The sequence below is a fragment of the Euleptes europaea genome, chromosome 5, assembly GCF_029931775.1.
Source record: "Euleptes europaea isolate rEulEur1 chromosome 5, rEulEur1.hap1, whole genome shotgun sequence".
NCBI classification, from domain to species: Eukaryota; Metazoa; Chordata; class Lepidosauria; order Squamata; family Sphaerodactylidae; genus Euleptes; species Euleptes europaea.
Window position 1 is genome coordinate 37,719,204 of NC_079316.1, and position 16,313 is coordinate 37,735,516.

Below are 16,313 nucleotides of genomic sequence, written 5' to 3' on the forward strand. Positions count from 1 at the left end.
GTGTGAAGGAAATGGTAAACCACAAGGAGTCTCTATAGGAACAGACTTTTGTTTGGCGTTCAACGGCAAATGCAAAATAGAAAATATACCTTCACAGGAAAAAAAGAAATAAAGCCGTGCAGGCAGTCTTGTGTCTTTCTGAGAGCTGTAACTGAGGGCAAAGCTGCACATTATATGTAGCTCTGTAATTTGTTTTTTAAAAATGGCATTTTCCTCCCGGTGCAGCCCCCGAGGGCAGAGTTCTAACTGGGAGACCAGCAAGGGAGAAGATGGACTTACTGAGCCTCCCTCCCCCCCTGCTCCAACTGTCCATCCACTGAAAATCATCACCTTCTACCAGTAACTAGTACCTTACTTGGGAGATCAAATGACTACCTGCATCTTTTCTCCTTGTGAGCTTCAATAGCCGGGAAGTGTATTTTAGATTAAAACAGCCTGGGGAGGGTGTTAAGAGATCTTTTCTCTCCCCCCTCCCCCCCCTCACCTGGGCGAGTATTCCCGTTTTTTTGTTAAATGATTTTTAAGATGGTTCATTAAGAAAAAAATGAGCTGCATGCATCATGTAGCTCTCATTTTCTAGGAATACCAGTGATCATTGGACTCTTTCCCCTAGTACTTTAGAGCTAAAGTTACCTTTGCTATTTTGTACCTGTGTCTCATCCATGCAATCAAATATACTTCAGGCACCATGGGCTGTTTTTCACTGACCTTAATAGTACGAACCGTGCTAGCCTGGACACATGAGTGGTGTTCTGACTTGGAGCGCTGCTTTTCAAAAAGTCATGGGGAGCCATAGAAGCCTTCTGGGAATGTGGACAGACCTTGTGTTCCTCCCCACTCCAATTGTGCAACGTACAAGAAGGCAGCAGAGCTGAAATTTCTGGAGGAGGCATAAAGGGTGGAGAGACTCTATTCCGATCAAAGTGTCTATGTAAATATTTCTAGCTGTAAGTGGCTGCGTTCTGTCTGTGTTTCTGCAGCTCATCAGAATCGAGTGTCTTCGGTTATCTTCTGTGTGGAAGCTGAGTGGGTTATCAGTACCGGCCATGATAAATGTGTCAGCTGGATGTGCACCAGGAGTGGAAACATGCTGGGAAGACATTATTTCACCTCCTGGGCCTCTTGCCTACAGTATCCTTCAAAGTGGTTATATCATAATCAATGTCGGGATTTTCACGTTTGCATTTAGATCACATGCTGGGCTTCGTGTCTCTATCAGTCTTTGCCCTTGCTACTATTACAAGGTCATTTGGCTTTTGATGTCTGCTACAGCTTAACTGGCAGGTAGCATTGCCAAATGCAGCCTTGCTCTAAGATTCTTGGACCACCCACCAGTTTGCCACTTGAGCCATATACAGTATTTACTCAAGCACAAGGCTAGGTTTTTCCAGGTATGCCATCAGAAAAAAGAAGGTGGTCAGCTTACATTTGCGTGTAGGATACAGTTATGTCCAGTGAAAAAAATTGAGGGGTATATAACAATTGGGGGGGTCATCTTACATTCAGGGTTTTCCTTTCAAGTGAAAATGGTAGACTGTAGGTTGTGCTGTCCTCATGTAATATTGGAATGGTGGCCTACAGCAGAGGGCCAAGGACAGGTTGGGGGTATCCACCTGACCACTGAATGAGAGAGTTTCTCAGAGGCTCTCTGTTGCTGATGAGGAGTTCTTTATTTCCTATCTGTTTTATTGTATTTGTTAGGAAATTACTGTCATTCATTTTATGTCCCACACACATACAGTGGTGGACTGGGTTTAAAAATATTGGTTGCCAGGAGACAAAAGGGGGCCCACCCACAACTATAAGGCTATCATTTAATTTGTATAAGAAATAAGTAACATTTTCAAAAAATACATAAGTGGAAAAAAGGTACAATTAAAATTCCCAGCTAAGCTTCATTGCGCAGTCGCAGTAGTAAAGATCCGGGCCTATATAATGTATGCATCGGCCTCACATAACCCAAATCAGAATTATTTTTTCAGAGTTATCTATTATATTCTTAAATATAAAGTATCCTTGAAAAATGATTTTATTTAAAAATTATTAAAATAGTAATACAACATAAATTTTAGTTGCATACATTAATAATATTGAAATTCTCTGTTATATTTTCAAGCTACTAAAAGGTCATTAACATTTTTAACATATTGTCTAATGTTTAAGGGGGCCCACTTCATCAGGGGCCCACAGGGCCCACTTGCCATCGGGCAAACTCACACCCTGGCCGGTTCGCCACTGATCACACATATACCCCGACTTTGGGATTCTCAATTAAAATGGACAGCTCTTCTTGCTTCGCCATTGTAAAACAGTACTCGGCTCTAGCTGGAATATGGAGTACTAAGAATCATAAGACGGCCAGCGGTCTATCATTTGGGCATCCTGGTTCACATTGTGGCTAGCCAGTGTGCTGTAGAGTTTAAGAGCGGTGGTTTGGAACGGTGGAGTCTGATCTGGAGAACCGTGTTCGATTCCCCACTCCTCCACATGAGTGGAGGAGGCTAATCTGGTGAACTGGATTTGTTTCCCCACTCCTCCACATGAAGCCAGCTGGGTGACCGTGGGCTAGTCACACTCTCTCAGCCCCACCTACCATGGTGTCTGTTGTGGGGAGGGAAAGGGAAGGTGATTGTGAACCAGTTTGAGTCTCCCTTAAATAGTAAAGAAAGTCGGCATATAAAAACCAACTCTTCTTCTTCCTCCTCCTCTTCCTCCTCCTCCTCTTCCTCCTCTTCTTCTTCCTCTTCCCCCCTGGAGGGCCAGCAGAATATAGGGGCCAAGGGTTTCCCCCAGCACTGGTGTTCCAAGGTTTGCTGCCTTGATATACGCTGGTTCCCTTGTACTGTAGATGCTGGGAGTCTCAGAATTAGCAACCTCTCTATTCCTTTTGAGAGCTGGCCATTGGAAGCTGTAGCGTAGAACCAGTTCCTCATATATCCAGGTGTTTTTTTTACAGCCTGCCACAGCTCTAAAAAGGAACATCATTGATTCTTGCAGTGGCCCTGTGATGCCTCTCATTACTTACTAGTCTGTCTTTGTTTCCCGTCAGTAAAAGAAGAGTATGAGACCTGCTTATTGATGTTGAATAAGCCCATCGGAGAACTGTGATTTCAATCCAGATCATGTAGGATGAAGTTGGTGCTCTTGTTTTCCAGGTTGCGCCAGTTGTCCACTCTAAGAATCTAATAATGTTTTCCCAGAAGGTATCTTCTTTTAGTGGTTGATTGCACACTTCTTCAGAGGGAATTTTGTCTTGGCATTACCTTGGTTGCTAGAGTCATCAAAAGCAAGGCAGAAATGTTCATTTTGGTGTCAAGAACCTCCTAAGTGCAGTAGCTAATGGGCTGGTTAGAGAGAGTTAAGTGAATAGGCAACACAGGACCTGGGAGGTTCTGAGTAGTGAACCATGATATTTCACCAATGTTGAGGTTTTTATACCTAGTCTTGGAAACTGTGATTAAAAGTGCACACTGATTTGGAGTAGTGGAAGCAAGTCTTCCTGATAAGCGGTCCACAAGTCCAGTTCAAAGTATTGCACTGGGGGTGCAGTTCATACGCCTTCCAGTGATTTTTGTCTTTAGGCTACTGAGCTGTGAAGTAGGCAGCAGTGAAGCATGACAGAAGGAACAAGAGGGCCAGCTGGACTGACGGCTTCATTGGAGCCCAAGAGGTCTTTGTTCTCACTCTGAGTCAGAGGGCATCTTGGAGACAGACGGGTGATTCCTCTTTCCGGTGTTAGGGTAGGCAGGAAGTAAATTAATTTTCCCACTTCCTGTTCCTGGCCAAAATCGTCCTCTGGCTTCAGTTTTCCTCCTGTCTTGCTAGGGGAAGGCAGCATCGCAGTAGAAGGAACCTTCTCAGTAAGTAGCCAAGGTCCCATTTCCTGCTTAGGAGTCTTCCAGATTCTGACAAGAGATTTTCTGGGGTGTACTTAAAAAGGAAATTTGAGCACAGCAAAAAGGACTTGTTGAATTAACTTTGTATTTGTCCTACTTGGGTAACAATTTGCGTGTCAGTGTTCCATGTGAAGCAATTTAGTGGCCTTTTCTTTGTCGTAACTTAGAATTTTCTGTTTCTAGCTAGCCCTCTCTGTGTCCCAGGAATGTCCTCTCAGTCAGCACCCATGGAATCCCAGCACACAATGGCATGGGGCCTTGTGTTTGTGTTGCTCTCGAGTGTAGGGTCTGTTCTGTCACACAGCTGGTCAAAAGGCTCTGCTGCTTGTTAAGTGGAGATCTGGGACACGGAGTGTCATTCCTTGATTTAGTTGTGCACAGATACGACTTTGAAACCCAGCACGCCTTTGTGGGTGACTATTCTGGGCAGATAACGCTGCTGAAGCTGGAGCAGAACACCTGCTCAGTGATTACGACTCTCAAGGGCCACGAAGGTAAAATTTACACTCTTTCGGTGCTAAATAAGATGCCAGTTTATCTTTCTCCTTAGAAGACATGGATGCAGTTGAGCTCTTCCTCCTGTTATTGTGGTGCAGAATGAAGCGCTGTTAAAAATATCCTCTTACTTCGTCTCTCAACTGTGCCTGCCCCCTACTGTAGCGTGTGCCACCAGCTTTCCTGACTTCCGATTCTGCAGTCTTTTTCTCATTCAGAGGGCAAGCTACTGTTGCTTAGGACAGAATTTGGGAGGGTCTTTCCCTGCACTTACAGGAAATGTCTGGCAGTAAGCCCTGTTAGCAGTGATGTCCTTTTCCTTCCCTGTCTACTTATAGCACATGCTTTTCCTTTATACAGTTGCCAGGTACATTCTCCAGCTAGAAGATCTTGGTCAACCAGGAAAGAGCTCTGTGTGGCTGTTTGGACAGTCACTGCCTGTTGAAGTAGATGGTCAGTGGACCTGTGCTCTGTCTCCGGTACCAGCAGCTTTGCGTGTGTGTGGAGAAAGGACCAATTTGGACAATCCATTCTTTAGGTTTTTCACACGCTGACACTTGCTGGGATGGACTGGTCGTTGGGTGAAAGTTCAAACCGAGTTAATGGCTGAGAGGGAGCAGATCAGAGTCTGTTAGACTTATAGACAAACTCCAAAATGAGCACATAACTTCAGTGTATTAAAAAAATGTGCCACTAGATGGCCACATTTCAAATAACTGCGCCTCAGCACACTCCCATGAAAAGTGATGTTTACTAGGCCTGCCACATAGCAGAGTGCCTTGTATTTATCCAATCTGTACCGTATCTTTTCGTGTTAAGCCTGTGCTAGAACATCTGTTACCTGGGCAAGTTATTACCTTGTTTTTAAAAAGGTGAATGGTTATTGTTATCTGGGAGTCCAAGATTCAAATACCCGTTCTGCCATGGGAACGTGCTGGGTGGTTTTGGGCCAGTCACACACTCTCAGCCTAATCTACTTCACAGGGCTGTTATGAAGATAAAATGAAGGAGACTGATATCCGCTTCTTTGCTTTCTCCCCATTGTGGAGAAGGATGGAGCGTGAATGACATAAAAGTTCGGTTGCGGAGGCTGCCAGACTCATTGCTCTCCCTGTCTGTTTCATTTATTATTTCCTGAATGTTTCCTTGGCTGTATGTAACAGTGGTGATCTTATCAGGGCTTCACTACTTGGTGCTGTTTCTTGGGGGTCTCTCCAATTTGCTTCCCATAGCGTGAGCATCCCTGCCCCTTCTGGCACACATGACTATCCTTCACCTTCTCCTGAGTCTGAGTAAGAGGAGCAGTTGGCCCCTGGCTGATTCTACCATTTTTTTTACATCTATACCCATCTATGGTATCCTGAGCTCCTTGGAGAAAGGGTGGGATAAACATGCGGTATATACATCTGATGATGTGGGTGCCAATTCATGAAAGCTCATGCAATGATAAATCTATTTATTGTATGCGCCTGGCAAAAATCTGCCTGCCTCGGTGACTTGTTTTCCAGACATTGCAATTTATTCATCATTTATTTAATCAATTTATACCCTGCCTTTCTCCCCACTGGGGACGCAAAGCTGCTTACATCATTCTCCTCTCTTCCATTTTATCCTCACAACCACCCTGTGAGGTAGGCTACGCTGAGTGTGTGTGACTGGCCCAAGGTCACCCAGCAAGCTTTCATGGCAGAGTGGGGACTTGAACCTGGATTCCCAGATCCTTAACTACTAGACCATGCTGGGTCTCAAGCATATCAGTTTGTGAAATGCCAGAAGAAAGTTTCATTTCACTTTGCTATATAGATGTCTTGTTCTGTATTCCCAAGTCTGAAGACTGATGATTAGGTTCAGGACAGTAGCCTGCCTTCATTCAAAATTTTTAAAACTGATTGTGGCAAAGAGAGAGATTTCTGAAATCATCCCAGCTGTTAAGAACTGGTTGTACTCATCACAGTAAACTGTGTGTGTCAGGTTACTTGTTTGAAAATTGCAGTTTCAGCCCTCTACTCTCCCAGCTGGTAGAAGGGGATTGTGGCTAAAAGACGAGGAAGTCAGAGAGCACTCACCATCGGAAGTGATTCAGGCCCTGCTTCCTAGTGTCAGTTGAGAGAGCATCCCCAAAAGATGCACTTATTTGGTTGTTATTGTTATACGCTGCTTTGAATTCAGTGAGGGGTACTGAAGCATACTTTTAGGTTCCAGGTGGGCTTCCTCTTCAGGCACCAATGAAGGCTGTAGCTCCCCTTGGCTCCAGTGGTTACCAGGTGCCTTGAGACCATTCTGTTGATCAGAGATAGTTGTGTGAAATTGACTTCCCCTTGATGGCTGCTAACAGTGATGTATGGCCCTGCCAGAAGTCGATGATAAGCAGCACAGCTATACACACACGTAGGGGCTGGCACTGATTAACTGAATGCAGCTGTGCTCCTGTGAAGAATGCCAGTTTCTATGTACCTTCCGGCAGGCTATAAATACTGGACAATGAGAATTGGGTAGAAACAAAGTCAATATCGGGGGAAACTGCTGTACAAACAATCAAGTAAACTTGGATTACGCAGCTGGCGTAGATAAACTGTCAGGATAAAGAGGTTGATCATCAAGAGTAAATTTCAGAGGCTGTTGTCAGGAGCAAGTTGGAAAGTCTCCCTCATTTGAAGGCAGAAGCTAAAAGTCATGATTCGTGCATGAGGGTTATTCCCCAATGCTGAAATCCTTCTATTTCAGACAACTGGTGGTGCATGCATATAGTTTTTAAGTGTGCACAGCATGTTTGTAATAGTAATGTTGTCCATTGCTTATGAAGAAACCTTTCTGATAGGGTTTCTTAAAACGTGCATCATAATCTGAAGAGACCAGACTTTGTCAAGTTATGTCGTGTTCTGGAAAACCCATTTCTGCTTAGCAAGGATTCCTCTTCCCAGCTCCTCTCTTGGGATAAGAAAATGAAATGGAGTCAGGCTGATGAAGGATTGGTTCTGACATAGACATACCTTAATTGCCCCCCTCCATCAAAGCTTGTATTAGATAGGTTGTGAGCCAACCTTCTTGTGCTCAGGTGAGTTCCCCTTGTCTCCATTTACAGTGCAGGAGAACTTCTCAACTTGTTCCACTTGCCACCAGCTTCTGTGCTGTAGAAATAAATGATGAATGTGTGCTGATGGAGAATGTGGAAGAACGCTTGTTTTGCCAAAGAGTGGCCAATTTACTATTTCCATATTGCATTATAAACAATTCATCTGTTGTCATTTGTGAGGTGTGGTGTGAAGAGAAGGGGCGCAGTTGCTGCCAAATGGAACCTCTGGTTTTGAAGTTCGAAAGGATTGCACCGAGTCCTAGTTACTGGGGGACAACAAGGCTGTGGCCTTTGTGTTCCTGATTGTGAGCTTGCTGGGACATCTGGCTGAGCACTGTGAGATACAGGGGGGTGGACTAGATGTATTTTTAGTCTGATCTAGCAGAGCGTTTATGACGATTTTCTGAAGAGCAGGTGGGTGCTTATCCCGAAGGTTACTGATTTTCTCCCACTTTGTTGTAACAGATCATGTGCTTACTTTTTAAGGCACTGCTTCTTTTATATATTGTTGGATATGTGTGTAAAGTGCTGTCAAGTTGACTTATAGCCACCCCCTGTGGGGTTTTCAAGGCAAGTGATTAAGCAGAGGTGGTTTGCCATCGCCTTCCTCTGCAGAGTCTTCCTTAGAGGTCTCCCTTCCAAGTACTGCCCCGGTTTCACTTCCAAGATCTGACGAGAGCGGGGTGTACTATGCTGCCTTCCCTCCCTATATTGTTGGAGAGTGCTGTTTTTGTGTGTATAACCCGCCCTGAGCCCTGCTTCTGTGGGGACACGGTGGGATAAAAATCAAATAAACTAAACAACTGGGGAAAACATATCTAAATTCAGCTCTTTATTTCCCTGTAACAGCTTGAGGTTAGTTTACAGAAATGTTTCCTATTAATGACTTTAAGTAAAATCTGTCTAGTGGTACAATTCTGTGAGCGCTATGACGCATGATCACGTAAGGGGAGTTGTCAAAAAAACAACACAATAATGTTTCTGTTAGAAGGGAAGAGATGAGCGCTCAACCTATGCCTTAAACTTAACAAGAGCAACCTATACCTTAAACTTAGCAGCCTGTAGATGCTTTGCCCATGCGTCTCATTCTTTTCTGAACCTAGGAAGTATTGCTTCCCTGTGGTGGGATCCTGCTCAGCGATTACTCTTCTCCGGAGCGTCTGATCACAGCATAATCATGTGGGACATTGGTGGAAGGAAAGGCCGGACGCTGCTGCTTCAAGGCCATCAGTATGTTGTGTTTTCTTGCTGAAATTGCACACAAATAAAACAGTAAGTAAGCTAGCAGGCACTGTGCCTACTTGGAGCCTAGTTAGCTTTCAAAGGGTGGAGAGCAAATCTAAAGGAAAATACTGCCACTAGGCTTTTGACTGGAATTTAGTTATGGTTAGTGATTAAATCAAAGAAGAGGTAAGTGGGTAAATGTGTGAATGCCTATAATGCCCCATGATCTCATCCAATTTTGCCTTCTGGAATTGAGAAGACCGGTTGATAATCGTGGTCCATTTCATCAAGTTCTTACATCACTGGGCTTCTCTACTCTGGTGAAAACTGTTTTAATCAATGGATATAAAGTGTAACTCTGCTTAGGAAAAAAAGAGAAATAGGAAAAGGGAAGCCAACAAATTAACTGGATGGTTCAAACCAATTTGTGAAAATCTCCCCCAGACACTTCTTTGTTCCTTTCTGGTTTACCAGGCCACAGTGCTGCAGGTCACATAATTTCCTTCTGTGGAAACTTAAAGGTCTAATTTTTCTCCTTCCTCACACACGCAATACTGGTAAATCTGTGCCATTGCATACACTCCCCTGTAAAGGTGAACAGAGCTCTTGGGAAGAGATTATCTGTAGCTGGTTTTCAGAACCATGACATGCCTGTGGGTGTGTCTACGTATGTTAGTTTCTGCTTTAAAAAAAGATCTGAGAGATGACAAGATGGGTGGCTCTGCAAAGTCATCCTCAAATTGTTATCCTTAAATGAAAGATGAAGGCTAAGAAAATTGCCAGGAGGAGGACAGCAATGAGACTTCCTAGAGTGGCCATGAAGAAGCTTGTATCTCTTTAATATATAGTTGGCATCACCACATTTTTGGTGACAATTAGTCTCATGCCAAAAACTATGACGTTGCAGCTCATGACACTGGGATCCTCCCCTCATAAACCAGAAATAAAGAGCAAAAGATCGATTCATCCCCAACACGCATGGTGCAGTTACAATTTTGTACCTTAGTTTTCTTGATTAAGCCACTTGCTTCCTGGGCCTAGCACATTATTCACAGCAGAAAAACCACTTCATTTGAAATATCATTTCACTGAAGTTTGCTATTGCTGGCCCCTTTCAAGTTGCATTGAGAAGGCAGGAACCATAAGAAGGGCCATGCTGGATCAGACCAAGGCCTGTCAAGTCCAAGTTCATGCAGTGGTCAACCAGGTGCCTCTAGGAAGCCCTCAGACAAGACAACTGCAGCAGCATTGTCCTGCTTGTGTTCCAAAGCACCTAATATAATAGGCATGCTCATCTGGTACTGTAGAGCAGTGGTTTTCAACCTTTTTCTGACCATGGCCCCCTTCTGACCTTGTTTCCTTCCTGTGGCCCCCCTGTCCTACTGGTAGAAAGGTTGCTATTTAAATGTTTTGTTTGTAAATAGCCAAGGAACAAAGAAGCATAAACAGCCACACAAAATGCACACATGCAGTTCTTAGTGGGAAATTGAAATTTACAAAAAATACCCCACAAAAAGGGAATACAACACGCTAATAAATAACAGTGTTCACATACAAGGGAGAACAAAGCCTCTACCACCGTTGCACAAGATTACAGCGATACAAAAATCCACAGTTGCAAACGATGCATAGAAGTGCAATGAAGAAAGTCATGTGTTAGGTTTTCATGTGTTTCTGTTTTCTTCTCACTTCCCTTTGTGGCCCCCTAGTCTCGTGCCGTGGCTCCCCCATTTACGCAGTTTTCACCTGTGGCCCCCTTGAAATATCCTGGGGGCTATATGGCCCCAGGTTGAGAACCACTGCTGTAGAGAATAGATATGCATCATGACGAGTATTCATTTTGACTAGTAGACATTGATAGCACGATCCTCCATGAACACATCCACTCTCCTCTTAAAGTCTTCCCAGTTGGCAGCCATCACCACTTCCTGGGGCAGGGAGTCCCACAATTTAACCCTTGCATTACTTCTTCTCCTTAGCACTCTGCATTGGAAAATGCCATCTCTTTTTTCCTTACAGTGACAAGGTGCAGGCCCTTTGCTACATCCATTTCACGCGACAACTGGTTTCCTGTTCTGCCGATGGAGGGATCACAGTTTGGAATATGGATGTTACCAGAGAGGAGGTAAGGGGGTGGGGTGTCAGTAGATCAAAGGCTTCTCTCAGAACTCTCTCAGCCCCCCCTTACCTCACAGGGTGTCTGTTGCAGGGAGGGGAAGGGAAAGTGATTGTAAGCCATTTTGATTTTTCCTTACGTGGTAGAGGAAGTTGGCATATAAAAACCAACTCTTCGTCTTGCTACTTTGGGAACCTCTAGGTCAAAAAACACAAGGGATGAAGGAGAGTAAACCAAAACAGCAAGTGACAGCTTGGTAACATTCTTATCCCAATCATCTGTCTGTTCAGTCTCTTCAGAAACCTCACGTGTGCAGTACAAGGGTTCCCTTCCCAAATTTTATCCTCTCAGCAGCCTTGTGGGATAGGTTGGGCTGAGACTGGCTCAACAATACACAGTGAATTTAATGGCTGAGCTGCAATTTGAACTAGCTCTCAGTGGGTAAAGTCCAGCGCTTTAGCCAGTACTCTGCTGGTTCTTCCATAACACACAAAATATTTTAGAAATCTTGGTACTTCAAAGCAGTCACTTTGAGATAATTTTCCTTGATTTATTAACCACAGTGCCATTGTATGTCCAGGCTTATTTCAGTAGCCGTTGAGGGCTGAAAACTTGCTTGTTAAAGTAAAATCAGAGGTAACAATGAGAATTTGTAGAGCATCCTAAAATGGCTTATAGGTCACAGATGCTGTTTTATGTTGCCCATTTCCACACTATTTTGCTAAAGTTAATGTATGAAAAATGTCTATCCTAAAGTGTGTTTTTTTTAATTAGGCAAATCTGTAAGTGCCTTCCTATAGAACAGCAAATTAGGAAAAATTCCTGTTCTTTCATGGATTTCAACAACAATTTCAGCAGTGAGAACAGGAATAGAAGCAAATGCATATACTGAAGATAGACCTAGGCAACGGTTTGGTTAATTGCTTTAAATGGCATCTATAGCGTTCAGAAACAAGAACAGGACATGTTGAACGTCAGATTATGACTGAAAATCGGAAGGCATAATTATTTGCCTGTGGAAGGCTTCAGCTTTTCCAATTATTCAGAATCTCCTCTTAATCATCCAAACGCTGAAAAGAGGGGCGCTTCAAACCCGGCAGCAAGCTAATAATTCAGAGGCGGCAAAGAAGGCTTCCTCAATTAACAAGACGGTATCAAAAAATGCCACTGCTGAGGGCAGGAGTGTGGGAGGCACACGCAAATCTAGGCAGCAGCCACCAGTTCAACAACCCCCCGCCCCCGCACGCAGCTTGTCGCTAAATGAGTCTAATTGTGTCTGGAGGGTGGTAGGTTTTACAAGCCACACTTGAAGTTGAGGGACAGGCCTTTGAGGTCTCCCGGTTGAGATGAAAGCTGTTAGTGTTTTTCTACCGTTGTTGATGATGCAAAGCAAAAAGACTTTGTTCATAATGCTCATGGCATTTTCATCGGCTCGGAGAGGCTTTGTTTGTTCTCGTGTAAAAAAAAATTCCTTCTGTCGTTACCTGCGTTTCTAGGCCCCTCAGTGGTTGGAAAGCGACTCCTGTCAGAAATGTGAGCAGCCTTTCTTCTGGAATATAAAACAGATGTGGGACACCAAGACCTTGGGCCTGAGGCAGGTGAGGCTGTGCTTCATGCTTGGAGAGAGGCTTGGAGCTGGCCTCGTGTTCTTGTGTGGAATACAGGGGGGTTAGTTTTTAACTCTACAGAAAACAAAAGTCACCCAAGATTACACCGAGAGCCTGTCTAGTCCAGCATTCCATTCCCCACTCTGGCCAGCAAGTTGCTTCCAGAAGCAGAGGATGAAGGCAATAACCTTTTCCTATGGTTACCTGCACCCCTCCCCAACAACTGATGGTCTTTGGCATACAATCTCTGAACATGGAGGTTCCTTCTGGTCATCATGGGTATTAGCCTTCCTTTCCATAAGGTGAACTAATCCCCTGTTGAATCTGCATAAACTGTTGGCCTTCCCTGCATCTTGTGCAGGAAATTCCATCTGTTTGCCAAAGGGACGCTTACTGCTGTATTCTCTCCTTCTGTAGCCCCCTGCATCCCTGGAAAAGCCACCTCTGAGTTGGTGGTCTTACAAGAAGGGAATTTGTTAAAGGACAAGTGTTAACAAATGGCCAGGATTTGGTTATGTTTGGGGGAACAAAGTACAGAGGAGTAGAAATGTGAAGAAGGATATATTATAAGGCAAATGTTGGGTGTTGGGTGAATTTATAAAAATTTTAAAACAGAGTTTAGTAAAGGTGAGCCTGAAGACAAAATGAGAGATTTAAAACATGCAGTTCCTATTGCTAGAAACTCAGGGTCACCTAATGAAACTGAGAAAGGTAGGATCTCTTTTGCAACTTTTATGGTTCAAAGCCTGATTGGAGGATTATATTCTGTGGTGAGTGGGGCAGTCAGAGCTAGCGGTAGGAAAGGGGAGGTGACAAGAAAGTCCTTTTGTAGAGTTCTGAAGGATTCATTATGTGACCCTGAGTTTCTAGCATTGTGGAATGGAGGAAAAGGAGGGAGCACATAGCCTTATTGCTTTGTACACCAGTACAGAGTTGTGCTACACACCTTCTGTGCATACTGTGGGAAGGTAATAATTACTCATGGCACTTACACAACCATATTCCACACAAATGCCACAATAGAAAAGGACAGCATTTTCCATCGCCGCTATCCTCAGTCTCCTGGCAGTCTTGGTAAGGGCACTTCCATTCGGGCAAGATGTCTGATTGTTTCTCTCCCGCTGAACTCCATGCTGCCATTCTTCCCATGCTATCACAGGGGTTCACTGACATGGACACATGGCCCACTGCTGCATTTCAGGATGCACCAGGAAAGCAGAAAATTCTGTGTCGACTGCAGCTCTGTTTGGGTGCTTGAGATCCAACCCAAAACTTTGCTATTTGGTGCTGAGCTACATAATAGCCCTTCAGCAGGTACTCTGGCTTAAGAAAAGATGGCCAGGCTTCATGCAACAAGCCAGTAACAACCATAAATCTACAATGTGAAAAACTGGAAACATTTTGTATTTATTAAATATTTCTGTGCCATTTTTGTTGTACTGTCAAATCCCTAGCTAGTCTGATGCCTTGACTTGAGCCTGGATGGCAGACATGTTGTTTCATTTGAAGTAAGATGCCTGAGTGGTTGTTTCATCCTTGAGGTTGTGGTCCATGATGAGCTGCAAAGGAAACTCAGCTTTCAATTGGATTCAGTCTTGTTTTCAGCAATGGAAAGTGTTTTAAGCTGCAGATCCTGCACATTTTTTACAGTAAGAGTTGTTTGACAGTGGAATCAGCTACATAGGGAAGAGGCGAGCTCCCCCTCACTGGCAGTCTTTAAGCAGAGGCTGGACAAACATGTGTCAGGGATGCTATAGGCTGATCCTACATTAAGCAGGGGGTTGGACTAGATGGCCTGTGTGGCCCCTTCCAACTCTGATTCTATTCTCCATCTGAGCTTGTTGGCAAAATGATACTTAAGACGCAGGCTACAAACGAAGCCTCGCTTGGGGCGCTGCCTGCACACTAACTGAGGCTGCTACAGGTGGAGATATTTTAGCATAGCTTTGCCTTTACATACTTCATGGGGAAGGGTCCCCAGCACCTTTTTAAAAAAACTAGAAATATCATTATTGATTTCCGTTTCATGCCTGTGGTTCAGGGGGCAGGCTAGCCATATGAGCCACTGAGCAGTTACCCTGTTCGCATGGTGGAGTGCAGTCAAGACCCGGGCACAGTTGAGGTGACTTGCGACCACCCTTGGCTCTCTGTACAAGCGGCAGCCGGTCTTCAGGTTATCGCCAAACAAACGAACCCAAAGTGAGCCCCTCTAAGAGCTCCGTTCCGGTCAGAACGGGACGATGGGCGTGTGGCTTCTGCTGCCGGCATCTTTTACTTTCTCCTTTCTGTCGGCAGCGGCGGGCATGAGATACGCAGCTGGTCCCCATCGGCTTGAAAATCCTCCATTTTTCCCAGCACTGACTGCGCTTTTATTCTCAATCCCTTCACCCAGCATCACTGCAGGAAATGTGGCCAGGCAGTATGCGGCAAGTGCAGCACGAAGCGCTCCAGCTACCCCATCATGGGCTTTGAATTCCAGGTCCGAGTCTGCGACTCTTGTTTTGATTCAATCAAGGAGGAAGAGTAAGTATCCCTGGAAGTGGCCCTTTTAGTGTTCATTGTAGTGACCTTTTTTCTTTGGAAGAGTTTGGTCTTGCGGCCCCTTCAAGTAAACGTTATCAGGAGAAGGAAGGTTATTTCGCTGGGTATAGTGATCTCCGATTAGGTCAGTTAATCAGTAAACTGGCTGGCTCCTGTGTGGAAAGCAGAAAAAGGGGCCTGCCCACAAGCAAGACAAGGGTCTATATCTGTCGGAAGGCTCACCAGGTATGCAGGAAAACAAGACTTTGTACATCAGCCAAAGAGGGAATCCTTTCTCAGGAGCCTGATGAGAAATAAAAATGCCACAGCAGCAATGGAATGTTGAGAGCCTCAAATTAACAGAGTGTCAAATTAACAAGAGGGGGCATAAAACTGATAAAATTCCTAAGATTCCTGAGGGGTGGAGTTTGTGTTTTTTTCGGGATCTCAGGAAGGTTCGTGAGTGTTTTTTTCTCTTTCCCCTCTGCAACGCCTCTCAAGCCCACGGCTTATCTGTTACAGGTTAGTCAGACTCCCTCCCTTTCACGCTGCCGTTATGAATGAGTTACACGTTGGATCTCCCCTGCTCTCCTGAAAGCTTGCAAGGCAGCTGAGAGGCAACGCCACATCAGTCCTGGTGAAATACAGTTAATCTGCCACTTACTGATGTCGTAGAAGTGTGTCCTATATGAAGTGAGAGGGCAACCAAATAACTTTTTTAGCTTCATTAGTCAGGGCATTTGCAATAGTTCATGACCAGGATGGTGGGTAGACAGCCTTCAACCAGTCAATTTTTTAATACAAAAAAGGTTTAATTACTGTTCTTCGTACATGCAAAGATATCCACAGATCAACAGCGAGGCCAGAGGTCTGCATACATCACTTCTGAATATTTGGAATTGATTAAGACCTTAATGAGCTGGCTAGTTGTTTAAATGTCATTCAGATGATGATGCTGTTCTCAGGCTTGACTTGTTAGCTGTTAAGAAATTTTATTTCCCTGAAGTGCTTTCTGTATTGAAATGACTTCTCATGCCCAGCTTGAGTAACGTCTCCTCATTTGAACTTTCTTCTTTTTTTTGCGCTTAACCCCCCCCGCCCCAAAAGTCGCACATCTTTGGCAACTTTTCACGAAGGAAAACATAACATTTCCCATATGGCCATGGATATCTCAAGGGGACTGATGGTGACGTGTGGAAGTGATCGTGTAGTAAAGGTAAGAACTTTTTCCTCTTGCATTTTGGGCTAAGGAGAGATCTAAATATATGGAAGTGACGGTTGACTAGTATTTGGGACAATATCAGAGGTGTAGTATCTGCAGTGCCTTGGGCCATCAGAACTAACCTGTTCACTGCTTGTTAGGCAGTATCCCTTTGAGCTCC

At 44.4% G+C, this 16,313-nt stretch overlaps 1 protein-coding gene across 1 annotated transcript in view; it reads left to right on the forward strand.

Moving 5' to 3' along the window:
• Positions 1–16,313, forward strand: part of WDFY1 (WD repeat and FYVE domain containing 1) — a 45,430-nt gene that overhangs the window by 27,464 nt on the left and 1,653 nt on the right. Inside the window, exons 5-11 of the mRNA XM_056849756.1 lie at positions 981–1,131; positions 4,278–4,390; positions 8,568–8,694; positions 10,708–10,813; positions 12,301–12,402; positions 14,804–14,934; positions 16,039–16,147. Coding sequence (XP_056705734.1) covers positions 981–1,131; positions 4,278–4,390; positions 8,568–8,694; positions 10,708–10,813; positions 12,301–12,402; positions 14,804–14,934; positions 16,039–16,147 — 839 coding nt within the window. The remainder of the gene's footprint in view (positions 1–980; positions 1,132–4,277; positions 4,391–8,567; positions 8,695–10,707; positions 10,814–12,300; positions 12,403–14,803; positions 14,935–16,038; positions 16,148–16,313) is intronic.